This window comes from Ascidia mentula, chromosome 2, assembly GCF_947561715.1.
Source record: "Ascidia mentula chromosome 2, kaAscMent1.1, whole genome shotgun sequence".
In the NCBI taxonomy this organism is placed as follows: Eukaryota; Metazoa; Chordata; class Ascidiacea; order Phlebobranchia; family Ascidiidae; genus Ascidia; species Ascidia mentula.
In genome coordinates this window covers 6,945,663-6,970,467 of record NC_138567.1, presented here as the reverse complement: position 1 = coordinate 6,970,467, position 24,805 = coordinate 6,945,663, and the positions used below count along the sequence as shown (strand labels likewise).

The 24,805-nt window shown below is 40.5% G+C and overlaps 3 protein-coding genes across 11 annotated transcripts in view; all 3 read right to left on the bottom strand.

Moving 5' to 3' along the window:
* LOC145889727 (putative E3 ubiquitin-protein ligase HERC1) overlaps positions 1–21,140 on the bottom strand; it is a 39,207-nt gene extending 18,067 nt beyond the window's left edge. For 2 of the 9 annotated variants that reach the window (XM_082980733.1, XM_082980737.1), the window contains exons 1-52: positions 20,771–21,140; positions 20,420–20,548; positions 20,225–20,342; positions 19,898–20,082; positions 19,530–19,704; positions 19,229–19,308; positions 19,019–19,170; positions 18,684–18,807; positions 18,362–18,533; positions 17,678–17,817; positions 16,461–16,622; positions 16,241–16,356; positions 15,830–15,920; positions 15,122–15,266; positions 14,484–14,655; positions 13,787–13,918; positions 13,311–13,476; positions 13,002–13,127; positions 12,472–12,633; positions 12,243–12,401; positions 11,836–11,965; positions 11,529–11,664; positions 11,092–11,168; positions 10,846–11,025; positions 10,619–10,716; positions 10,456–10,528; positions 9,651–9,790; positions 9,382–9,508; positions 8,989–9,057; positions 8,738–8,881; positions 8,444–8,554; positions 8,286–8,370; positions 8,016–8,169; positions 7,793–7,956; positions 7,433–7,566; positions 7,030–7,285; positions 6,572–6,733; positions 6,263–6,423; positions 5,669–5,762; positions 5,235–5,370; positions 4,769–4,969; positions 4,585–4,703; positions 4,013–4,241; positions 3,479–3,713; positions 2,966–3,153; positions 2,735–2,896; positions 2,191–2,426; positions 1,860–1,986; positions 1,418–1,531; positions 1,034–1,127; positions 579–669; positions 86–181 (exon numbers count right to left, since the gene is read on the bottom strand). In XM_082980733.1, coding sequence (XP_082836859.1) covers positions 86–181; positions 579–669; positions 1,034–1,127; positions 1,418–1,531; positions 1,860–1,986; positions 2,191–2,426; positions 2,735–2,896; positions 2,966–3,153; positions 3,479–3,713; positions 4,013–4,241; positions 4,585–4,703; positions 4,769–4,969; positions 5,235–5,370; positions 5,669–5,762; positions 6,263–6,423; positions 6,572–6,733; positions 7,030–7,285; positions 7,433–7,566; positions 7,793–7,956; positions 8,016–8,169; positions 8,286–8,370; positions 8,444–8,554; positions 8,738–8,881; positions 8,989–9,057; positions 9,382–9,508; positions 9,651–9,790; positions 10,456–10,528; positions 10,619–10,716; positions 10,846–11,025; positions 11,092–11,168; positions 11,529–11,664; positions 11,836–11,965; positions 12,243–12,401; positions 12,472–12,633; positions 13,002–13,127; positions 13,311–13,476; positions 13,787–13,918; positions 14,484–14,655; positions 15,122–15,266; positions 15,830–15,920; positions 16,241–16,356; positions 16,461–16,622; positions 17,678–17,817; positions 18,362–18,533; positions 18,684–18,807; positions 19,019–19,170; positions 19,229–19,308; positions 19,530–19,704; positions 19,898–20,082; positions 20,225–20,342; positions 20,420–20,548; positions 20,771–21,025 — 7,484 coding nt within the window. In that variant the 5' untranslated portion in view covers positions 21,026–21,140. The remainder of the gene's footprint in view (positions 1–85; positions 182–578; positions 670–1,033; positions 1,128–1,417; positions 1,532–1,859; positions 1,987–2,190; positions 2,427–2,734; positions 2,897–2,965; positions 3,154–3,478; positions 3,714–4,012; positions 4,242–4,584; positions 4,704–4,768; positions 4,970–5,234; positions 5,371–5,668; positions 5,763–6,262; positions 6,424–6,571; positions 6,734–7,029; positions 7,286–7,432; positions 7,567–7,792; positions 7,957–8,015; positions 8,170–8,285; positions 8,371–8,443; positions 8,555–8,737; positions 8,882–8,988; positions 9,058–9,381; positions 9,509–9,650; positions 9,791–10,455; positions 10,529–10,618; positions 10,717–10,845; positions 11,026–11,091; positions 11,169–11,528; positions 11,665–11,835; positions 11,966–12,242; positions 12,402–12,471; positions 12,634–13,001; positions 13,128–13,310; positions 13,477–13,786; positions 13,919–14,483; positions 14,656–15,121; positions 15,267–15,829; positions 15,921–16,240; positions 16,357–16,460; positions 16,623–17,677; positions 17,818–18,361; positions 18,534–18,683; positions 18,808–19,018; positions 19,171–19,228; positions 19,309–19,529; positions 19,705–19,897; positions 20,083–20,224; positions 20,343–20,419; positions 20,549–20,770) is intronic. The other 7 variants (XM_082980739.1, XM_082980741.1, XM_082980734.1 and 4 more) reach the window with 6 other exon arrangements.
* Positions 21,141–22,274: 1,134 nt separating this feature from the next.
* Positions 22,275–23,599, bottom strand: LOC145889480 (DNA-directed RNA polymerase I subunit RPA49-like). Its single transcript, XM_082980442.1, has one exon. It carries the CDS (start codon positions 23,595–23,597, stop codon positions 22,401–22,403), a length of 1,197 nt encoding a protein of 398 aa, XP_082836568.1. The 5' UTR covers positions 23,598–23,599; the 3' UTR covers positions 22,275–22,400.
* A 66-nt stretch (positions 23,600–23,665) lies between these two features.
* Positions 23,666–24,504, bottom strand: LOC145889581 (putative U3 small nucleolar RNA-associated protein 11). The gene has a single exon (XM_082980558.1). It carries the CDS (start codon positions 24,468–24,470, stop codon positions 23,811–23,813), a length of 660 nt encoding a protein of 219 aa, XP_082836684.1. The 5' UTR covers positions 24,471–24,504; the 3' UTR covers positions 23,666–23,810.
* Between the last annotated feature and the right edge of the window lie 301 nt (positions 24,505–24,805).

The window sequence follows — 24,805 nt, the reverse complement described above, 5'->3', positions numbered from 1 at the left end:
TTTTGGGACGCATTCCGTCTACGTTAACGTCATAAACAGCTGCAAACAGAAAAGTAAACAAAAGCAAAACAGAAAACTGGCGTGCCTGTTATGTCTAATAGCGTGCGGCAGCCTCCTGTATTCTCTTCTCGATAGAGGACCGATTGATGGATGCATCCCCAGCAATTCGAAGTCCATGCCGCTAAACATAAGATGGCAAATCAATGGTAAAAGCATGCAGTCAGCAACAGCAGCAAATAACGTTGTTATTTGGTTGTTATATCAGCTTGCCAGCAGCGGTGCGATTCGTTTTGTCGCAAGGTTAGGCAGAGTTGTTCACTATAACTCATCAATCCAACACACTTTACAATTTTTGAAAGCTGTTTCTAAGATGAAAAAACCGCCAAACGAAAGTCTGTTTGGGTGCAGTTCGAATGCCGAACTTTTAGAATAGAAAAAAACTTCAAGCAAATGTTTTGATCTAGCGTCCAGTGCGCGCAATGAACTTGATTCCGAATGGTTGTTGTTCAATGATTCTGTGGCAAGCCCGCTATCCACATAAACCTTTGACTTAAGTAACCAATACATTTTGTACTTACCCATACCCGAAAATGGAAGCTTGGTCGTTTATTTCGTCGGCAAAAGTGGAGTTGGTGGATTCCGTAATCGCTGATACAGACTGCTGGGTGCCTACGCAAAAAAGATTTGATCGCTTAGGTGCTGATTTTTTAATGATGCGACCTACATTGACAATTAAATCCGACAGCCATAATGTGTTGTTGTTTGTGGAGAAATAAAAATATTATGGCTATGCTTGTGTTGGAAATGTTACCGCTTTAATTTCCACCATTATTGAAAGGACTTTTTATTACAATCATCATTGAATGGAAGATGATAGGTCCATGTAAATATATTTTTCAAAAAATCAAATAAACTATTTTTTGGTAGTTAAACTATCATTTAAGTTAATAAACTATTTTTTTTTAGTTTTTCAAAAAATAATCAAATAAAATTGTTTTATTCTTTATGTTTAGAAACAAGTGAATTATCCAACCTCTTAGTGTCTGGTTGTCAGGTACCTCGTCCTCTGTGTAAACAGCTTTATATTCCAAATCGCCTTTCTGGCGGACGATAGCGTTGGCCGACATCTGGTGATAGTAAAAGATACGCAGTGTTCATCAAGACATGCCATTACTGCGGTTAAAATCGACCATTGCAACTTAAGGCAATGATAGGTTTTAATTAGTATTTCGGAGGTTTTTTCTTTTAAACGAAACGGCACATTTTTATGTCTATTTGGAACACAATACCAGGTCGGAAGGCGTTTTAATACAACTTCTGCGCTGCTGACAAAAAAAATCATAAAAGGTAAGAGTTTGTGTGCCAACGTTGGTAACTTATACGCGTCTTTCAAAGCACTTGGATAGGCAATCCAAACCTTGGCCAGAACGGCGAACGAACGTTGCAGCTCCAAAGCGTTGCTATGGTGACCGGGTTGGATGGCATGACCGATGACGCACGACATAACTCTTCGTACCACGTTCTTCAAATCCTGCAGTGCGACAAATGTTTTACACGTGTAGTATTTTCATGTGTACGAAAATATTTTTATGTATACGAGAAGGGTTGTGCTGCACACAGAGCAACCTAGAGACAGAGATGAGCTTTTTGTATGTGTGTTTTTACTCTTTTTACGTTGTTTTTGCAGACACTGACGATGCTTTTTTAGCAAAATATATTTGTCTTACCAGAAAGCCAGTAGATTTTAACCTTAGAAACATGTCTTTCCATAAATTCCGTATGCGAAAATGTGGTAATTTCCATATATTAAACCACCACCACTGTTGTGGATATATTGTTTTACTTCTGTTTGTTTAAACCTGGGCATTGTCTTCGGCTTCTACGGTTTTCTCGTTGGACTTCGGGCAAACTGGTATCGACTCAACTTTGTCACTCAACTTCAAGTCAATGTCGGATGACTTGGCGGCGAGAAGGATTTCGGTGTATCTGTTTTTAAGGTTAAGAACATTTTGATTAGGAATGCATTTCAATAAAAACTGCTAATTTGACGGCCTTTGGTTAAAACAAGTATTTGACGTTAAATGTTTAAGTGGAACAAATCGCTTTGATAATTTTTGCTCCATCTATATATTAAGAATAGCAGAATATCTCTGAAGTTCCCAAATAGTAAAAGATTAAACACATAAAAACCTGCTGCTGGTAAAAATGTTCTCCAATGCTGACAGGGCCGCGGTGCGGACGGCTTCCGCACAAATCGTCCACCACTCGTCACGTGATTCTGATTCCTTTGTTTTCCCGCTCGATTCGCCATCATTGTTGCACGATTGGTTCGAATTTTCGCCTGTGTCGTCCTTGTCGGTCATCCCGTACTCATCGCTCATCTCCTGTGCAATGTCATTGTCCAATTCCTTCTCGATTCCTTCTCTCTGTAACGTTTTTGTTGCGTAGCAACGTGTGAGATTTTTGTTCAAAAACGAGCGTTTGCGTAATATCTTATACGTGTGTTTTTTTTGAGGAAATTCATTGCCACGTACACGTAACCATTGTGCCTTAAATATGTTTACGCTCTTATGTAGCAAAAATATATTCGTTTTTGGCTCCTCACGAGTCAAAAAACAACGGACCTGCAACGAACATAACTCACAGGTTTGTAAATCTTTAACCAGGTATATGTGATACATTGTTTATTAAAGGCCTAACTTTATATGTGTTTTAAAAACTCTAGTCAGTTTACCGGAAGATGATGATCTTGAGTCGTCTTCTGAGGTTCCAGGATCCCAGATAAGCGACACAGAGCATCGAGGACTTCGGGTTTAAGCAGGGGAAAGTCGGACATGTAGAAAGGAGCGACACCAAGCGCTTCGATGGATGATGAAAAACAGTCGCTAGTGGGCGTCTGCAACCAACGCACACATACATCACATGTTCGTCGAAACACACTAAAAGTAAGAAAACCACCACTGACGTCACTGGCTTCGTCCCACTGGACGCGTAGCTTGGTGTCGTGGGTCATCCCCAGCAACACCCCCGTCCTCGAGGATCTGACCACCTTGCATCTTCCTCCTACTCTCAATCCCTCATCCACGCCAGAGATGATCACAAGAGAAGGATAAACTCGCCAGAGCAAATCCCGCTTGCTTGATTCGTCCAAATCTATGAGAAAGAAGGGACAAGTCAATTTGATATCATTATGAAGCTTTCATACCATGACTATTTCACTCCACTGTATTTTCATTTAAAGTGAACAACGGGCGGTAATCTGGAAAACAGGTAGAGCAGGCATTTGCCGTGTTTCTCCTGTATAGCGGTACTTGCGCAACAGGTAGAGCTGGCCATCGCTCATTCTGCATCTACACTATATTAAGGCATTCTAACGCCTATTGCGCAAGCGGAGTTTTACAAGAGAAACTCCTGCCTTTCTCCTGCCTTTCAGCATACAATATATGAAAAGTAGATGATTTGTATGAGATCAATTTACCGGTAAAAAGATTGGATTCCTTTCCGTTCGCTGATTTCACTTCGTGGTTAGACGCCACCACCCGCGGGAGGTCGCCCAAACGCTCCACCATGACGTCGGTGATGACGTCATGCCACCGGGAGTCGGCGCACACGTGTAGTTCGCGTAGAAGTTGCAAGGAGGCCTGGGCGATAGCGGTGTGAACAGGAGAACAAACCGGGTCTCCGGTGGAAAGGTTTTGTCCGCTGCCCAGACTCTGTGCATCGAAATGATGTTTTTTATCAAAAAATATTGGTTACATACAAGAGTGCTGTTGTAACGCTTCGATCACTAGAGGATTGAAAGAATTTGTTTTTAACATTTCAAACTGTAGTTTGAAATTTGAAGAAACTAAAATTGAAGACAAAGAAAGGAAAAAGTTTTGGAAAACTTCAAGTCTCATTGAAATTTACTACGAGCTGCCAGAAAGCGAGTTGCCAGATTAACATTTTCACAAGTATTTGACCACTCGTTAGTGGCAAATTCCCCGTGAGATTTTAAACACATTCCACGCACCTGGAAGTCGGAAATCTTCACTTGTTCATTAGGACTGCTGCTATAGAACATCACGCACGGGTAGAGATCACTGCTGGGGTCTACGTCACGGAACGCAACTTCCGGTTCGGCGCCGTTCAATCCGAAACTCAGTGTGCGCTCATCCGCATCGAGAATGCACGTGATCACGTCGCCTTTGGTGAAGCTCGGAAATTGGTGAGTGAGTTCTCCACTATGGTACAAGTTACCGCTGCATAGAAGGGTAGATGGTTTAATTGTCGGTTGAATTTTATTTTTGGAAACATAGCAAATACTTCAATTTGACGACACTCTTATTTAATTACAAGTACTGCGTCACAAAGCATGGGGTTTCTCGCACCCCTAAGGAATATGTTGTATATAAATACTACTAATAATATCAATAGAGGGTGCAACGACGGCTTTGTGGTTTTAAAGGAGTGGTAACAAGCTCACTGGGTTTGACAGTTACACGTTCGACTCCCAGTGTACATACCCACCAACAGAGGTCGTGAATGTGTTTCAATTTTCACCAGGTGCTTGTATTTACCACACAATACACTGAACATCCTTACCTGTATGCTCGGTACAACCACATGTCGGGGGTCGATCTGTGACTTATGTCGGTCACCGGGAAACGGGAAATCCCCACGCACGTGCCCTCGTTGCCTTGAACCTCATTCACGATCGTAAACTTCAACAAAATAACTCATTATGAATGGTCACGTGGTTGTATAGAAAGTCAGGGCACTTTTTTACCTTCCACCTGTAACACCCGTGGGCGACACCAAACAGCGTCATTCCGTATCCTCGCCCGCCGCTAGAGTGCATCAGAGTGTGCTTGTCTATGATGGACGAGCACGAGCATTTCAGTGGGTCGAACGAAAAGTCGTTGACAAACGATAGATCGTCATCGTCGCTATCTGTGACGTCACTTTCGTCGATAGTGCTCGATTCGCCCTGACAAAAATGGGGCTTCGTAAGGCTGGGTCCACACTCCCGCTTTGCGCCGGCGGATTCATTGTACGCAGACGTGCGGGCGTACGCTCGGGACATTTAAACAAACAAAAAATCCGCCGGCGCAAAGCGTGAGTGTGGACCCGGCCTAAGGAATGACAATGCTTTATTGCATTGAAAATACTGAAGTTTCTGGCATTTTGCATTGAGCAGTCGATTTTACACACAAGGCGTTTGGCGAAAGCATTGAAAAGAATGCAATCATTACTTCTTTGTCCTCTGTAAGCATTCTGGCCGCCAGTATTTCATGGAGACACTTCTGCCCTTCACGACCAGGCAAAGACATCCATTGCGCGTGTGCTGATATATCCATCAAGCAAGACACAATCTTCGACGTGCGGGACCTGCATCACAACCCTTACTTTAGAAGCGAAAGAGGCATAATTATCATTAAATTTGTACAGTAGTGAATAGTGTGTTGTGTGACCTGCAAGGCTTCATCAGTGCAGCTATTGGTTACAGTCTTAAAAGCTCAATAATCCTTTATTTGCTAAATACCACAAAGAAATGTGTTAACTTTACATTAGGTTTTATTTGCTTTCCTTGCATAAAAAATTATTGCATGACTGATTTTGTATACGTAGAATGCAAATTGTCGAGAAGCCCGCATTGATGTTTACATAATGCCGTTTAAAATGTTACCTGTCTTCGTTCTCCTCACTGAAACTTGGTAGAATGGAGGCAAGCAAGTGAAGGCTCAGTAATCGTGTTCGCACACTTCGAATTACCGTCACACCTTTAAAAAAAAGATGCATTTGTTTATAATTTAAAATCGTTTATAAATTATGTATAAATGCTAGTTTGTATTTTTTTTTAAAACAGTAAAACTACCTCGTGAGATGGTACACACACAAATTATATAGTTTAATACTCCGGACAAACTTTGGTACAAATTAGTGCCCTTCGTGAAAACTGTTCGTATTGTAGTTTAAATATAATTTTAGGTCCCTGTCCGTTTGACCAATTTTGGCCCGCCCGTCAAATTTTGGCCCATCTGTCCAATATTGGCCGCCTGTCAAATTTTGGCCCGCTTGTCAAATTTTGGTCCACCTGTACAATTTTGGCCCTTCTGTCAAATTTTAAATAATTTTTTGACCTATGAGCCACCTACCAATCGGTTTATGTGTAAGTCATCCACTGATGATAAAAACCACCCCCAAAACGATTTTTTGTATACTTTTAACACTCCGAATTCGATAACAGACGTGTGTTCATTTACCCTACTTCTCTACTTACCAGGGGCCTTAAGCTGACAAGCAACACCAAGAAGTGTTTTCACCCAATCCCAGGTGGCCAGTTTCTTACACATGGTGTCGCTAGAGATCAGTAGGCGGACAAATACGAGGTTGTCACCCAGAGAAGTTTCCCGCGATCGCTTCCTGCCGTAATCCAAACTGCTGAGTGAGGCACATTTTGTTGGCGCAGCCAAAAAAGTATTACTGTCACATCATTTTACTGTGTACTACGCAACGCAAGTATCTCATGAACAACATGTTTCTATTTTGTGTTAATTCACACCCACGATCTTGTCTTAGAGAATTATACCTCTGCGCGGAATCCACGTGCTTCCAAGGATCGAAGTTTAACTGTGTCGGATTGACATGCGCCAGGTCGCCACCTAGCGACTTAAATATGTTCTGAATCAGTGTGAGAAGAACGCCTACGATGCACGTCACTATGGAATCGTCCACCCGCTCAATGTGCAAACTATAATAAAAGAAGTAGGTTTAATTCCACTGGAAATCACACAAAATGCAACAATGGAATCAGTAGTGAAACCCAGTACAATAAAGATTTGTAACTTGGACCAGTGTGTTACCATATGACCATGCAAATAACCATGTATCTATATCACCAGCTATACAATTAACCATCTATTTAAATAACCACTTATATAAATAACCATCTATTTAAATGACCACATAACCATTCACCACAAAACCACTTTACAGTCAACCATCCAAGCGAATGGTCAACATCAACACACCACCCAAAATCCCCACCTTACTGAAGCTGCCACAGATCGAAACAAATTGCTTGCCACCAGTTTGGTGACAGCCACCATTTTTCCAGCACTTGCGCTTGAACCAAACAGGCGAGATATGGATCCTCGGTCAATACTCATCGTTTTCCCGGCGTCGCATAGACCCACCAACGACCGAAGTGCTTCGTCGCGAAAGCGCATCATGTCGTCGGCGTGGTACGGTAGAGTCGCTAGAGCGAATAGTGACGTCACGATGAGCCTGAGTACTTTCCAGTCTGCAAAACGCAAATGAAGACTTTATTTACCTGAATTTACTACAAAATTACTGGAAAAGTTACTAAAAATGTACACTGTATGAGCAACCTGCATTGAAATTTTCCAATAGAGGCATTTTACATAGAGAATGTGTTTCCTATTCTTACCTGACCGTACAGACAGGCTGCTGTGTGTGATGTTGTCGTACAGAATATCGCGAAGTCCGTTCATCAATTTTCGAATCTCCACCTGATCAACGTTACATGCTGATGTCACTCCGTGGTCTGAACTGGGAAGCGATCTGTTAAAAGAAAACATTGAATAATTTTGCAATAAACGTCAAAAAGCGAAATAAACCACCTACAGACATTGGTAACGCGCGAAACATCTCGAAACAAAAAATCGCGTGTTACGTTTTAGACTCACTATCGTCACATCATTTGCTAAAGTTACAAGTCTGTTTGTTATCAGAGAGCTTAGGATGTCAGGGTTAAAGTCAAGAAAATTGTTAAAAAACAACAACTAACCCAGTTGTCATAAGCTCGCGGGTCAAAGGTCGCACGGTGACCAATCCGAAGCAACCGACCACAAGCTGAAAATACACGGATGGAAGAAGACGCGGAAACTTGCTGTCGGAATCCTTCTGGGATCGCAGAAGTCGACAAATCTCCCTCAATGCCGTTATACGCAGCTGAACATTGAAAAATATTGTTAACAGGTTGTGGTAATAAGTTGCAGGGCAAACCCTACCTTTGCTCGTTGTTGTTGTAAGTCCATTGCCACGGTTAGGCCACGCCACGACCACTGATCGTTCTTGTCTGTGGACGCAGTGATGTCACTTCGCGTCACAGTCACGTCATCGTTTGCATCAGGGCAACAGAATTCGAGACAGGCTAGGCACGTCCTAGATGTTCATAAATTGTTAATATCAGTATGTCTAGGAGCGTATGATTGCTTGATGCTGTAGTTGGGAAATTAGCTGAAACTAACCAAATAGTACGTCTGAGGGATGTTACTTACTTTCCATAGGGCTGACTTTCGTTGAGTTCAATGCTTCGTTCCATGGCACTGTGCTGTGATCTGCTCATGACTGCCACCTCACGGCCTTAAATTTTAAAGCAACAAATTTTATTTACATTAAAATAGATTGCCTAAAGATTGAAAAAATAAAATTTCACCTTCGCCGATTGAAGACCATGACGAGCTTGACATCAAGCGCTCATCTGACAAAACGTTGGTAAGCCGCCGGTAGGGGTCGCTCGAGTCGCTGTGGGTGCTGGGCACCTCATCTGAACAAGTTATGCTTTTTACCTGTCCTACTAGCAGTCGATAATTGCATTTAAACAACAACAAAAAGAGCCTATAATTACACTATATTAGATAATTCCATTTTATGATTTCGTCACTGTGATGATGGGTTGCCGAAAGGCAATAACAACAAGCGGAGGTTACAGTACACAAATTCAGCCTACCAATAGTGATGCCCTCAGACGGCCGACAATCGTCATGCACGAAACTGGAAGCGTTCGCGGGATCGGATGCGACCAGAAGGAATAAGGATCGCTCGATTACCCCCCAACACGACTTGGAATACCAGTCCTTACCGCGCTCTACTTCTGCAACAAAAGATTTGTATTTTTAGGTATTTCTACTGTGACTACAGCAAGTGAAAGAGTCAGAAAAAAGTCATGCATCTACACCACCAGTCCAACAATATATCAACCTTCTTTGATGTCGGTTTGCTTCTTCTCGGTGGATGAGTTTGATGATAAACCGTTAAAGAACTTGTATTCTGAAACAGGCAGGAGAGAGTGTGGTGCGTTGCCCAGAGGTGCGAAAAGGAAATATATAACGAAAAAATGCCGCGCAAAACTGTTTGTGTCGCCGATAATGCCATAGGGTCGTATGCTTGCGATCTAATGTCAAACTTGTTGAAAAGGCAACTTATGTAAGTGTTTATGTGACAAACTCCTCAAAAAGAATTGTCCTCTAGTGATGTTTGTTAATCTACTCTACAGAACAACAACGAAACAAATTTCTTCTAAATAATATTGTGGGGTTTAAGAGAAAAGTAGTTTGTAACCATTTGGTTTAGCGACAGCAGTTACATCCTCACTTTTTTCCGTGTTCTGTTGAGATTCGTCAGCGTCAGAGGATGTGGGTTGCACGTTGCTCTGAACCGTCTCGTGGTCAAGAGAAGGGTTCGACTGTCGTGATCGAAGCGACAGCAAATAAACTCGCACCTAACAAAACTACGGGTTACATAACATCGCATTCAGACGTGGTTTGAAACCCACCTTCGTTGAAATAGCTGGCATTTACTTTTACACAATTTAGACATACTTAAGCACTACGTTTACAACTAGGGCACTGAACGTGTAGTACCTTGAAGACGCATCTATACAGTGGCTGAAGGAGCAAACTGTGCGGATCGGCATTGGTATGTTTAATGAGGGCAGCGAGAAAGCACCGAGAAGCAGCTTCCAGTAGTTGGTCATCAACCCCACTGTCAAGTCCACTCCACTCTGTTAACATATAAGTAGTGTGGTAACAACGAATATTTGCTTGTGTTGTCCGGGGGTCGTTTGGAAGTTGGTTTTTTTGTGTCATTTGTCTGTCATTGACCCAATTTTTTTAAATGTCACAAAAAAAGCCGTTTCGGACGCAATGTCCCAAAGAAAATTGACTGGTAGATTATTCGAGCGTCTCATCGCTAGGCGAAAATGCCCTTTGTGTTGCCCCGGACGTCGTTTTCATAATTCTCGGCGAATCGTTTTTGAGCGGACGACGGTCAAAAACATTATGTCGTAAATGACCAAAATAAATTGAAAATGTCCTAAATTTTCGCTGACATTTCGGTCGTTTGACAGAAATTTTTTAGTGAAAAAAAAAACAGTTTGGAAGTAATGCCATGAATTAGATTTGATTTTAAAGTGTGCTTAGATTGAGATGACGTTCAAAAACGCGACCGATTAGTTTCAGAGCCAAATCACTTCGATAAACTGGATTCTGTTTAGAGCAATGACGAAAATACTCGGGAGAGAAAAAAAATGGAATTCTTTCGAATACAATGTGGATAAAGTTACAGTTAAGGCACCAGTCAAAGGTACATGGAGTGGCGTACGGTTATCGCAAACTTGAGAAAAGAATATCGGAAAAATGTTTTTTACTTCATAACAATGTTGCCTACCTCGGTTCCTGGCGTAGTCCAAGGTATTGTGCCACAAGTGTTGGGCGTTCTTAAAATCTCCGCCAGTTGCCAACTGAAAATATTGTGAAAATGTTTGCATGCCCATAAAAAGTCAATTACCAAAAAACAGCTCCAAAAACGAAATGGGTTTTGTAAATCTTACATGAACTAGAAGTCTTTGATCCTCTTGGAAAAGGTCTTTTATTTCATCGAGATTATCTCTTTTTTCCAAAAAGCGAAATGCGGCCTCCGTGCGTTCCACTGTAAAACGCGGAAGTTTAAAATAACTTCTGGTATAAAAAAGTATTATCAAGTTGCAACGTCGTCAAATAAACCTAGTAGGACGTAGTAAACACGGGTTATAGAGTACAGCAAACCACCTGAGCCTACCTGTCTTAGAACATTCGACTTGCAGCCCGTTGCGCAACACAGAAAGATTCAACAAAGCGGAGTTGTTTCTTTCATCGTCGACCGAGTTAACATTCCCGATCGCAATCGCGTTGAGAATTCGGCCACTAAGTAGCGCACAAGAGCGCTCAATGTCAACCATCCACGTCCATTTATCTGGGACTGCAATATGTCAATGCATTGCCACACAATGTATATGTTTATGATGGACAAAGTCAAAACACTGACCTGTTTTGTTGTCTTTATCGTTAACCGGCCACGTAAGCTCCATCGCGTCGTACGTCTCCGGTGCGTCATAGCGGCCTCTGTGACGACACAATGCGTAAAGTATTATGTGTTTTGTTTGGGCCTAACTGGAATATTGACCGATGACTCAGTCTATATGACTCGTGTACAGCTTCCGGCACACGGCCATGGGATATTTTTATCAGTTTGGTATAAATCCCACAAATACAAATACATTTCTTGTAACCTCACACCGGATTGTGTGATTATGCAACGATATTAGAAGAAAGTGGCCTAGTTTGCATTACAATCGACTTTTCCTTCCATAAGTTAGTACAGGCATTCGCTATTGTGAAAAAGGTGCCGACGGTACGCCGCATAAGAAAATCTTAGTAGCACAGAATTAATGTGACCTTGAATATAACTTCGACAGCACCCACCTATTAAAAGCGTCCATATGAGGTAGAAGGTCGATAATCATCTGCTGGAAGGGTTTGACATCTTCCAGTCGACAGAGGAGGAGAGATGAGAGGCAGAAAGAGAGAAGGCGACCGCATGAAGAAAATACCAGAACTTCTGAAATTTCCAAATTTAAACATGCTAGAGTTTCATATTATAATGTTGTGATAGCAATAGCTTCATTACAACGAACAAAATCCAGTTAAACTCATGTGGTAAAACGATCGTCAGTTATCCAGTTGTAACTATTAGTATTTTAAATGATGTATTTGTTAAAGGGCGACTTACGTATGAAAGAATTTTCAGTTTGGTCGTCGCATTGTGTAATAAGTTGGGTGGATGCAAGAAGTTCTGTGCTAGCTTGTGTCAACAATTGCTTCACAGCTTTTTGCAAAAGCGTGTCAGCGTGTGGCAATATCTGAAGAGCAAATAGTTTTGTTTCGCTTAATATCATCTAAATATTTTCACCCAAATAAATTCGCAACGAATACATCCATTTAGACTTGTAAGCAGAACCACAGCAGAATTAACAAAGTTTTGCCGCTTAAATCATCTAATATTCTAATATATTTGCTAGGAGAAAAATGCGGGCTCGCATAAAAACTAAATTTAACAACTTAAAACTAATTTGCATAACCTTTCGCGGGTACTATGACCAACTCACAGTGTTGCATTCAACACAATTTATAACATACGCGCGTCGACTGAAAGCAGTGTGAGAAGAGATGGAGGAACATGCTTGACAGCAAGTCGTGTATCTGCTTCACGTGTTTCTCGTCCAAACTGGTTTGATCCGGTTCCTGCTTGGTGTCTTCGCCTTTCAAACTTTTTGCTATCTCCACCAGTTTCTGTATCTAAAGGACAAATAACTTCTTCCGAAACAGAACCCCTTGGCAATGAATGACCTTGAAGTAAGCTACTTACTGTATGGACATGAACGTTTTCGAGGAGTGCCAACAATAGGTCGCTGGCCAATTTCGTATCGTCGGGTCCAGTGGAAGAATCGAGTGATGGAGAAAATTGGAGAATCGACGATACGTGAGAATGAGCCAGAAGGCTCGATAACACTACATCCAATTGCATTCTCTGTAATATGAAACTTACGTCACCGCAGTAACATCTGACACACCGGATGTTTGCCTTATAGATGTAAACTGCAGTGTATGAGTAAAATAATTTTTATGTGCAGACAGTTTGTGTTTTGGTTAAACCAAAATGTGTGTGTATTCGGCATAAGAACTCCAAGGATCATCGCTAAGGTACTATAGGCAACAATAATACGGTCTGATTAACACTAACAAACCACAATACAAGGTAAATGAATTGTGTCGGTACCCACGTTTGGTGTGAATATAACACCAAGTTATTATTGTTATATACAAGTGGTGAGATGAGCATCTCTAGTGTAAACTACCTTCCCACTTTCTAAAGTATCGTAACTTCGCACATCTTACCTGGCCAATAGTAAGAGACTGCGGCTCTAGGCGACCTCGAGGTAGAAATGACATGAGTAGAGCGACTCTCTCGTTTATTGAAGGAAGAAGCAGTGAAGCACCGACGTTCACACATTCACGCACAGCCTTCAAAATATCATGCAAAAATAAATAGTTTGGGCTCGAAAAGAAACCAAAACCATGATATTTAAATATTCAGCAATAAAACATGCCTGACAGCGTCAGTAACAATTCATTTACGCCATGTTCGAACATTTTCCGCTAAAAATAAGTTGCAGACAACAACAAATGGTGGGAAAGTTAACTTACGTCCTTGACAAACTCCGGGGCGTCTTGGTCGATCACCCTGAAGAGGAGAACGCGTAGGACGACCGCCTCCTTACCGAGCACGTGACTCGAGAGGGTCGCCGTCACGGCCAGTTTCAGGTGCGCAATGAGCAGTCGTAAGCACAAAAGCACGAAATTGTGATGTTCGCTACAAAGTATGAGTTAAAAGGTGAAAATGTACAACTCGGGTGGACAGTTTCAATTCTTGAAGCGTTGTTTTGACGTAATTGAGTTTGAAGATATCACATTTTCTTCGTAATCTTATAGGTCTTATTACTATGGAACCTAATTTACGCCCCTTGTGCTGGGAAATTTGCTTTTACCAAATTTTGTTACAATTTTTTCCACAAAGCCTAGTGCACAAGACTCTTATAGACGGTGTATAATACGCAGAAATTCTCATATTTGTGTCATTTGTAACAAAATCAGAGTTTAGCCGAAACCAACATATCAGTTACCTGTTAGTGGAGAAAGGTGCCGGAGGTTTTCCAGTGAAAGAAACGCAAAACTTTTCAAGAAATCGGTTAAGTCGGGAGAAAGTTGATTCACAAAGATCAATGCAGTATGGCCTTTGCCACGAAACTACATGTCTGCAACAGAAACATTCACTGTTAGTACAATTTTATAAATCCTGACCACAGCAGTAACTGTGGAATTATGATTGTTTGGAGCGAGGCATTAGCACACGATTTGGTTAAGGATAGTCGAAAGCTGAACAGAAATATATTTCACAAATATCCGGGGATTATCTGGTTCATTCCGTTAGCTTCCAGGTCGTGCAGCACGCTCAGTAAACGGAAGTAAAGCATAAGCAGTGGTGGAATGACGTAAACAAACTACATCCGCCGTGTTGTGAAACACGAACGGTCCTTGTTTATAAATAAGGTCGCTGCGGCCGAAAAATACAACACAGATATTGACATGTCAAAACCCATTGTCAACTTGTTTGTATACAATTTTCACTGTTGTCTTGTTCGCATGCAATTGAATCGCAAATAGCCACGAGCTTTAGTTATGACAGCAAGGCTACCTGTGCCGTCCCGGTTACATATTGCTTTACAGGCACATTACAACATAAGTTGCAGAGCGAACGTCAGCCTTTCCCTGCAGTGAATTTTCCTAAATACCAGCGACTTGGAAAAGGTGGGCTCATACCGGTCAAGAGGTAACGCAGTCCATGCCAGGCTGTGAGACGTTCCGGCCGATATTTGATGGATGTTGCGGTTTGAGAGGGCTGTGATTCGGGTTGGTGTGGATATGGGGCTGGTGGTGTGCCCCAAGCCGCATTGACCCATCGCATTGTTGCCCCACGAGTAGACTTCATTTGCTGTAGAAGCAATGTAAATTTGGCATTGAAAAACACCTTATTTCCTTCTGTGTAAAATCACTGCATTTACAAATGGAAAAACAGCTTTTGTTATTTATGATCTTGTCGTTGTCGTAAAAACAAGTTTCGTGCCAAAATACAATTGATTTACAGCACATGGTAAAACTAACAAGTTTTGGCCGTAAAGCATATTTATTGGGTTTGACTAACGCGACTCATATAGATAAGCCCAATGCTTATTACCCATGATAACTGCACCTCTAAAGGTAAATATTCAAACCCGTAGCGTACTAATGTTTTTGCGGTTCATGACACTTGGTTGTATGCTGCACCATACATTAATGAAGGCTAGTTCAACCGCAGGCGAAACGACGGTAAATACAAATATACGTTTAATTCATTGAACTACCAATGTTTTGTGAAAAGTATTTGCATACAAAGACAGCGGGAACTGAAATAAACATACTGTGCGTGAGAGCGAGGCAGTGGCCGTCTCCAGAAGCGATGTCAACGATCCTTGTATTACGGAGTTCCTCCACAACCTTAGGTTTCATGTAAGTGGCATCTGTTGGTCCACAACCTAAACACGCGCCACAGCCCCATGTGTAAACCTGCAAACCAATGACATGTTGTTATATGGGACGTAAAATTTGGAGTACTGTTGAACTGAACTCCAGTTCCAATTTGCAGCGTGTTTTTTCGTAATTGTGAAGATAGGTGTGGTGTTGGTTAATAATTACCACAACCCGGGGCTGCGATGTTATCACCAACGGGAAATTAAAGATCACTGCGACGCGTTTCAAATCTTTGCAATGTTATGCTGTCGGCTCTTTGGTCGAACTAAACGACCTTACAAGGATGAAAAACTTCACAAAAACAGTTTGTGAAACAAATGGTTAAGTTGGTTTTTGTGCAATTTTTTAGTCAAACGTAAACAAAGAATCGCTGTAAATTTCGTAGAATTCTCCCTAAATGGGCAACGTCGCCAGACGGTCGGCCATAGACAGGAAAGTTGGCTCGCACTTCCCTTGATATGGAAGTCTGAGCGCATATAGTGTGAAACCCAATCAAGTATTGTTGGGCTCATATGGTGCCCAGTTTTTTGATTAATTTGCCTAATAATTTGTGGTCAGTGCTTACTACCAATGTCTACAAATAAAGTTCTTGTACCAACCTGCCCTGAGTTACTGAGAGCCATCGAATACTGGCTTCCTGCGCACAATTTGCGAATTAAGGTCCCGTTGAGATCTTCTATCACCTTCGGTCTGTAGCAACATACGTGACAATAAAGAGTTACGATAAATATTGGCAGATTTTGTAGTTTGTGGGAAACAAGTTTTATATATTTTTCCTGTCAAGAAAAGTGGTTTTTACAATTAATGTCAAGAATATGGTCGACTTTTAATTATGGCCAAGTGCAGAGTTTTCAAAAACTGCTATACATTAATTTTTAACCAATATTTCGCAAAAATAAATTGGATTGCATAAAAAATATAAACATTTTGGCGTCTGGAAATTAAACCAATCTGTTTAACTTCACGCCACACTCGAATTTGTCTTCGGGTAAAATTAAACAAAAAATTACCTGTAGACTCTACTGGTGTCGCCGTGCCCCAGTTTCCCGTTGTCTCCAGCGCCGAAGCTCCACACGGTGGCGCAGTCTTGCGAAAGTACGAGAGTGTGGGAACTTCCGCATGCGACCTGTGTCCGGCAAACATTGTACGAGTCAAACGAACGCATAACATATCCCACCCGGACAACAAAACAAACAGGTTTAAACCGCCTCAAACCAGATTGCTTCTCACCAATCTGGCGTTGGTCACTTCCTTCACGAGCATGGGTTGGTTTCGACTCGTGTTGTCGCCTAATCCCAGGCGACCGTAATCCCCTTCGCCCCAGGTAAAGAGTTGGCCATCCTGGGTAACGCAAGCCGAGTGTCTGTAGCCGGTAGACACGCACGTCACAACCTGTTGGTAAAAGATGGTGATATGAAAAAATTTACAGAAGCAAAATAGCCATAAATGATCATTGAGCTGGTGACCACTGTTGTGATATATACAGTCACCAGCTGCACTGATGGGACCTTACAGGACAAAACAGTGAACACCACTGAAATGTTGTTTTCGTAATATTTAAACCAGATTGATTAACTGGAAAGAATAAACACAATTGACCAAAAAAAATTAAATTTTTCATTATTATTTTATTGTTTAGCATCTCGACATAAAAAATTCAAAAAAACAACGTTAGAAAACGTTTCCCAAAAAACATTTTTAATAACAATGGAGCATAGCGCTGACCACAGAAAAGTCTACCAAATGTTTTTTTTTAGGTAGGCCTTGGTTGGCAAACTTCCTTGTGCGTATACGACACAGTATACGGGAAATAGTATGTTGATTAACACGGCCGTGTATTTGTTAACATATGCGGGATGCCCAGTGTTAAAAAGCGCGGGCGGTGTTATTCATCGTCGTTTCAACACGTCATATCCTACTGAAATAAACATTGTGCTGCAAAAGCTTCGTCGAGCTCTGCACGTATTTTGTGTCGATTGTTGCCAGAAAACGCTCACTAAGATTGGAAATTAAACTGTTGTGGCCGAAAATTTTGAGAGAAACTTGTTTGACAAAAACTTATGCACATTTTTTGTATACTGGAGCTGCACATGTTTAAACATCAACTATTAAACTGAAGCACCTCACATATGCAAACTTTTAAAATTTGGCGGCACACTTTAACCAAAAACACGTCAACCTGGCGACGGACTAGGCTTTCGGAATTGCAAATTTCTATTATTGCGTAAGGAAACAATGCAAATGTGAAGCAGCAAAGTTTGGAACAGCGGGTTGTACAACTGCTGAAGAGTTAAAAACTTAACTAGGATAAACAAATTACTGGTTACAATTAGCATCACCCATGGTTGCGGAATACTGCCCTAAACGAGAACTGGGAGTTTCCTTTGGTGGAATTTAGGAAAACTAAGCGTGAAGGAGAAAGTGACAATAACGAAAACGGGGATTACCCTGCGAGCTAGAGGTCCTTCAATGAGCTTGGGCATCTTCTGGGTAAGACTGCACCCATGACCCAACTTTCCATAGTCGCCATCTCCCCAACTGAACACGCTCCCGTCTGCTGCCAGGGCAAGGGTGTGACCGTCTGAACCTAAACAATGTATTTTCTATTAACGTTTGTTAAATTTCAAATAAAAGTAAACGAAATTTCGGTTGAAATAAAAATCTCGCAACCTTATGCCAGAATAACAGTTCCTGGCAGCAAGAATAGCACTAGGAAGTTGAGAAGTCTGGAATTTGAATAAACCGGATGATCTATTAGTTGAGGACTAAACATTAACAATAGATTGGTCAAATGAAAGTTTCTACTTTTAGACTCTTCTGTTAGCCAAGAAGACTTGACAACACGTTTACAGACAAGAAAGACTTGATGACACCCTTTTTTGCAGCGTTTCTATAAACCCTTTATGTGCCATTTGCCTTACAGCAAGGACTCTAACTGTATATATATTTAAACAACACATCGGCTTCGCATTTTTAAATAGATTCCAGCCAATTATAAAGTGGACCACACACAGGAAACAATATATATGTAAATTATTTGCAACACTTAAACTTGAAACCAACACACTGCCTCAAACCTACCGTGCAATAATAAAATTTTGCACAAAAAAACGGAAAACTTGCAAACACACCTTTCGAGGAAGACACCTTTCTTATCAGTTGATCAGATTGGAAGTTGATTTGTTTCAAAGATGATTGATTGTTGGAGTCCCCCAGCCCAAGTCTTCCGTAACTTCCTTTTCCACATGATCGCACCGATCCATCCGCATTCACCACAAACGAGCAATATTGTCCAGCTTCAACCTGTTAGTATACAGTGCAAAGTGTATACATGATCAGTTTGTCCGGTAACAATTTTTAAAATCAGGTGCAAGGACATTTTGACCAAATTGAGGCTATTTTTGATAGACAACATGCACATATAACTTCCAGCTGGATGAACGATTTCCTTACCAGCTGGGAGTTGCAGAAACTGGGGATTTTCTTAGGTGTTAATACTTTGTCAGAACCATTCTCGGCCAACTGGTGACTGCTGTTGCTTCCCCAGCCGTATGCCTCACACGATTTGTTTTGAACACTGTACAAGGTAAAAACAAGGGTAGGGATATGGTAAGGTATGAATTAGGCCAATTTAACACTTTTATTGGTGGGACATCACCACACTTGCAAATTTTTGCTTAGGTGCACATGGACACAAAAGTAATATTAATGTGTTACATATGGTCAAATAACTTGCAATACATTTGTAATGCAACAAAATGTTATATGAGCATGAAAATAGCCTTCACCATTCTATTTGGTCATCACTGCAGTTTCTTGCATAGTCATGTGCCATTTGAACTAGCTGTTCGAACAATGTAAGTGCTGACTCTTTTATGAAAACCTGATTTTCATCATTATGTGTGCCAGGTATGGAAATTTGTGCATAGGCATTGATGCTCTAAAAGAGAAAGCACATTAGCATATGGAAAAAGATAAATAAAGAAATCCACTTATACCCCTGCTTTAGAGATAGTCGACAGCACATTTTGAAGAGTGTTTTTAGATACATATCGCCCGTGCTTGAAGTTATCTACACCTGCACAATAGAATAAAGAGAATGCACTGCAGTATGTTATATTGTATAAAAGAAATAGTGCAACATGATGTGTTGCACTTTCATTGCTGACCTATAAATTTTATCAAAACAAAGCCAATCATTTTCTTCAGATTAACAGACTGGACAATTGTACACTTGAACATGTGTGTCATTACGAAGTACAGTGATAAAGATGGATCAATATTTTGTTTAAAACCAACCTTGACCTGTGCTATCAGTGGGCAAAACAGCCAGTGCCATTCCAACCCAATCTAAAAGATGTCGAAGAGATCCTCTTTGGAATGCTACTAACAGTAAAAGCTCACAGGAAAGTTGTCGGGCTTTAGCGTTGGCACCGGAATCAGTCGAGATAATGTTCTTGAGGAAGTCACAAACCTTATATGCAAAAAAGTTGATTCATTTCCTGTAAGGTGGCGGTAATGATCTTTGTCATAGTTGGGTGCAGTATGAATATATGGGATGAGCAACCAATCCATGTGAAACAGAGAAACTATAGGACAAGTTTTGACACTAAACTAACACAATCGTAAAGACACTTTTTATTTTAATGCCATAGGAAAGATACTACCTGTTGCAGGCAATCAAGACCCATGTCAGGAATTTTGGAGTCATCAGCTAATGACAAGGGTGGTAAGTTGTTTACCACATCAAATGCTGTATGCAGAACATCTGTGCAAATGGCAGACGCAAGGGAGGGCTCTGTCCAACTATGCTGAATGAGGGTAAACAGCAATCGAAGACCAGTGCGAACTCCTGAATGTAATAATGTGTGCATTAGTGATAGAAACAAACCATTGGGTAAGTATGTTGACTGTTAAAGCACAGGCCTCATGGTTTGTAATCAGTAGGATATACTGATGTGCTGCTTTTCACTATACTTTGTTATTAACCATACCCATTTCAATCAATGCATCAGAAGCAGTTTTTAGTTTTTCTTCATTATTTCCGATAGAACCAGGAAGGGATTTCAAGGTGTTGCTGCTATCTCCATTGGTGGTGTATTCATTTCCCTGCTTTATTAAATATTAATTGCAGACATAATGTAAGATACCAAATACAAAAATGGCAAACCAAACTTTCTAGTATATACCTTTTTTGAATCTTTTAGATTGTGATGTTTGGTTGTGCATGCATAGAAAAGGCGCTGCAGTATGATAAGTTGTTTCCTCAAGAACTTACCAAACAATGACTCTTCACACACTGCTTGACCACAGATAAACTGAGGCAAAGATATTCACATTATTATACCTTTTGCACACACTAGCTCATTGCATAAGAAACCACTACTGATATCAATGAAATTCACATTTAATGGAATTTAAAATGATTTGCAGTGTGAGATAAAGTACAATAACAGTTACCAGCATAAAATGTTCCGCATAAAACATGATTTAGGTCTTTTAATTTGTTGTTGAACGGAATGATCATCAAAAAATTATACCTGGTTTTCAAGCAAAGTATTGATGTAGTGCTTCTGTTCATCGCAAGTTGGGAAATTTTTCTCAAAGTCTGATAAATGAGGGTCTTGATCCAGTTGTGCAGAATCTGACACAAGTGTTACTTCTTTAAAGTTAAGCAACCTTTCATAAAGAGTGTCTACAGTAGAACGGGTGTGCAAATTCCAGTCCACATCTTCTTTCATCCAATTGTAATTTAAATAATCCATCCATTGAATCTTTGCCACAACTCTATCCATGGTCCTTTACAGTGATGCTTTTATTACATGCAGTTCACCGCATTACGCAAGCAAAAATGCAATTGCAAAACTTCTTTTTAACATAAAATTTGTACAGATAACATAAATACATTTGAAGCCTGTCAACAATAACCAGTTTATTAAAATCATTTCCTAATGCAAGAACAGCAGCAATTACCTGCAAAGGTAACACGAAAGATTTTTTTATCTGCAAATGCGTAACAATTGCAATAAAATTTAAACTTTTTTCCGTAGATTTCAAAACAAAACCTTTAAATCATGATAAGGCGGTTTTGCAAGCGGCACTTTTTAAATAAATTTCCTGCTTTATCTACGCGACCAAGTTTTGAAATCAGAATTGCATCGTATAGTCATCAACAAAAACAACACAGTCAGCCACCGTTGCTGCGGATCTAAAGTCGAATAAAACGCACTGGAGCAAAACTATTTGTTTACCTTTCAGCCAGCTGTTCTCAGATTTGTCAGTTTGATTATGACGTAATGCAACAGCAGCGAAGCGGAAAAAATACTTTTCCCCGCCGGTAACTTGAAGCAACGCCCTGTTCTAAATCGTCAGTAGGTCTAAAATTGTTGGGGTAAGAAATCTATCAGGTCGTCCCTTGCTCTTCCTGTTAAAAGACGAATCCCCTTGTATTTAACATATCTGCATCAACATAACCACTATGCTTACTTCAGATTAGGGTTACCATACGTCAGGATGTTTAAACATGCTTGCAATTTTTATATTACATTTTGTTACATGTTATAAATTATATAATCCCTAATGACCAGGTAATTTACACAATTCCGTTGTTCTAACATGGGGCCCTGCGACGTTTTGTGTTAGCCAAGAGAACGCACTGGGTTCAAATCCCATGTGGTTAAAAACGACAACCTAGACATGCTAAGGAACCATTGCAAAACAATAGTAATGCCTTAAATTTATATCTCAATAAATCGGCCAGGGAGTGTGCCTCATCAAGCATGTATGCCTTTTGAGCAAAATCCAAATTGTTTTGATTTTGATTGCAGTATAATTTTAAAAACGAAATAGTAAAAATTACACCACAGATAAAAGAAAATTTATGAATTTCTAGGTCAAAATTAACTGTTTTCCCAACATTTGGAACTACCTTTTCCTAGCTTTTGTTAAAACTTTTTCTCATCGTCGTCTATCAACCTCGTCATGAATTATTCTTTTGTAGAACCTTAGCCACCAATATTACACACATGGTTAATACTCGGCTTCCATTCGTAAATTAATCTAACGACGTTCACAACACAACCATCCACCACACCGCAAGAAAATTTAGCACAGGTGTAAAGCAAGAGCGAACGAATAAAAAACAAAATCCAATTTTTGCGGCATTGACCCTCACTTCTTGCGACTGTGCATTGATGGAAACTTGAGAGGCAGCGACAAACACGCGGTAGTGTTTTTCTCACCACCGCTAGTGGATACCTTAAGTGTGCCACCCAAGGCCCGAACGATCGTGGAAAGTTTTTGCATGGATATTGCGAAGGCGTTCTTGAGTAAGTCCCCGTTGATGCCAAAGGCGTCGATGTTCCAGGCCAAAACGATCGCAAACGCCAGGCATTTGTCCTTCATTCGAAGTGGCATTTTGCGGTCGCCCTTTGAGCCAAGAAAAAACTGCGAAATGAGCCATTCGCGTACTTGTTCCGGCGAACTTTCAAACAACGGTTTACGCCTGTATTCGGCATTTTTCATTTTGAATATCCGGATTAAGTAGGTCATAAGCTGCAGACAGCACGCGTATTCTTGGTAAACTTGCTCGTTCAACGTCGCAGCGTATATAGGCGACCGTGCGTGCTCAATAATGTACTTGCTGTTCAAGAGTGGGTCTTCCTCCATCTGACTTATTTGTTCTCGCGTGGGGTGAATAAATCGTTCCGCTTCGGAGAGCAAACTCTGACTGACAACGCTTGGAATCATTTTCGTAAGTGGGTAAACGTCCTCTACCCTTTCAGCGTTGGGGGTGCAGGGCAAAATTGACTGCATTTCGTTGAAACTTTCGTCCTCGTCGGCAACGTTGATATCTCCAGCATCCAGAAGACCTTCTACAGCCGTTTGGACCGCGGTCGTGCTGTCCGCTACCTTGTTGCGCAAACGGTTTACCATAGCTTTTTTCCGCCTATGGCTGCCGAATACTTCGGTGAGGTCGTCTTGCTTCTCTGTAAATGTCCTGTCTTTAGGGTCGTTTTCGACTTCCCCGTCGTCACTTAATTGGTCGAAGTTGTAAGGCAATAATGGGGCCAGTTTAAAGCAGTCGACATCAAAAACTTGTGCTACGCCCGTTGTTTTGTTGATCTTGGCCAAAGCGAACTTCCTTGCTTCAGGATAACTGTTTCGTTCTTCGAAGTTATTTCCGATGTATGTCAGACGTGGTCCCTGAACTGTCAGCAACCTTCTTTTGCAGAATCTAGGGTCATCTTGCCGCTTGTCCCGATAAAGCTCAAACTGGAACTCTGCATCAGGCTTTGCAATGCCATTACAAAATTGCACCAGTATTTGTTTCGGTGCATTTTCCTCATGCTTAAACTTAAAAGCCATGTTTATAACTGCAACAAAAAAAAAACATGAAAGTGTTTTCCACGACAAAATGCACAATACATATGCTATATTTCAATAAATTGACAAGAGGAAATGAATGTAACTGGAATGTTAAACTCATTTTCATAACTTATGTCAAGATAGAGTACACACTTCAGCATAGTACATATGTGAAACATATCAACCAATTAAACCAAATCAGACTTTCTTGTGCTATCGCTTTCTTGATGGCTTCCATTTGTAAATAGCAGATGATGTAGTTTCTTCCTTTTTGACCAAAGTCCTGTCATTGGATTGATCTTTGCTTAAAATTCGCCTCACTGACATCTTTTCAGCCACCGCTTTCAGTTCTTTAACTCGCTTCTTTCTGTTTTCATACTCTCCCCTTAGCTTTTCATTTTCATTCAAGGAAATTTGTTTGCAGTTTTCCAACTTTGTTTTGTCATCGTTTGTGTCAATAAATATAATGTGTTTCTTTTTGCCACATGCTTCCGATTCCACGACCAACTGTTTTTCTAGTTTTTTAACCTTATTCTTTTCAATGTTCAATTTCCAGTTAATGTAGTTCATATCTTGTGTTTCAAGTAGAGCTTTTTGAGCACTGGATAACGTTTCTTCTTCTCTGTCAGCGTCAATCCAGTGTACTCCTTCATTTAGTTTTCTATGAATCATTTTGAAGTAAAATTCATCAGGATTCTTTTCTTGTGCTTTCTTGCGAAGGGCTTTCAGATGTTTTTCCTTTTTGTGGTAGTTCCGAGCCCTGACTTTGTAATCTTTCTTTTTCTCCAAAATTCCAAGAGATTGTCTGTCAGATGGCTGTGGACGTTCACGATGGGGTTTTTGTCTTGCTTTTTGAGCTTTGATAAAGGACATGTTTGTGCTGTCTTTTTTTAAAGAAAAATTTAAATAATTTCACCTTAGGGATAAAATTGGCAGTTAATTTAGGCAATTGAAACATTAAAGCATTAGAATAACAATAATTTTAAAATAAACCAAATTAAATTTTTAACATTCCTATATAGCCTAATCTAAACTTAGTATTTTTTCACGTAAGTTTTATGAATTATGGGTATTAAAATATCTCTTGTTGTCTTGACTCCTTTGGAAAAATACACAGAAACATTTATCTACTGTACGCAACTGTTAAAAAAGTGAAACTTGGAAAAAAATATTTTCAAATTAGTCTAGCGCAAGTTTAGGCAAAAAGG

What these genes read in the sequence shown, in the direction of transcription:
- LOC145889480 (XM_082980442.1), bottom strand. Translation starts at nt 23,597, where the DNA reads ATGGCTTTTAAGTTTAAGCATGAGGAAAATGCACCGAAACAAATACTG.
- LOC145889581 (XM_082980558.1), bottom strand. Translation starts at nt 24,470, where the DNA reads ATGTCCTTTATCAAAGCTCAAAAAGCAAGACAAAAACCCCATCGTGAA.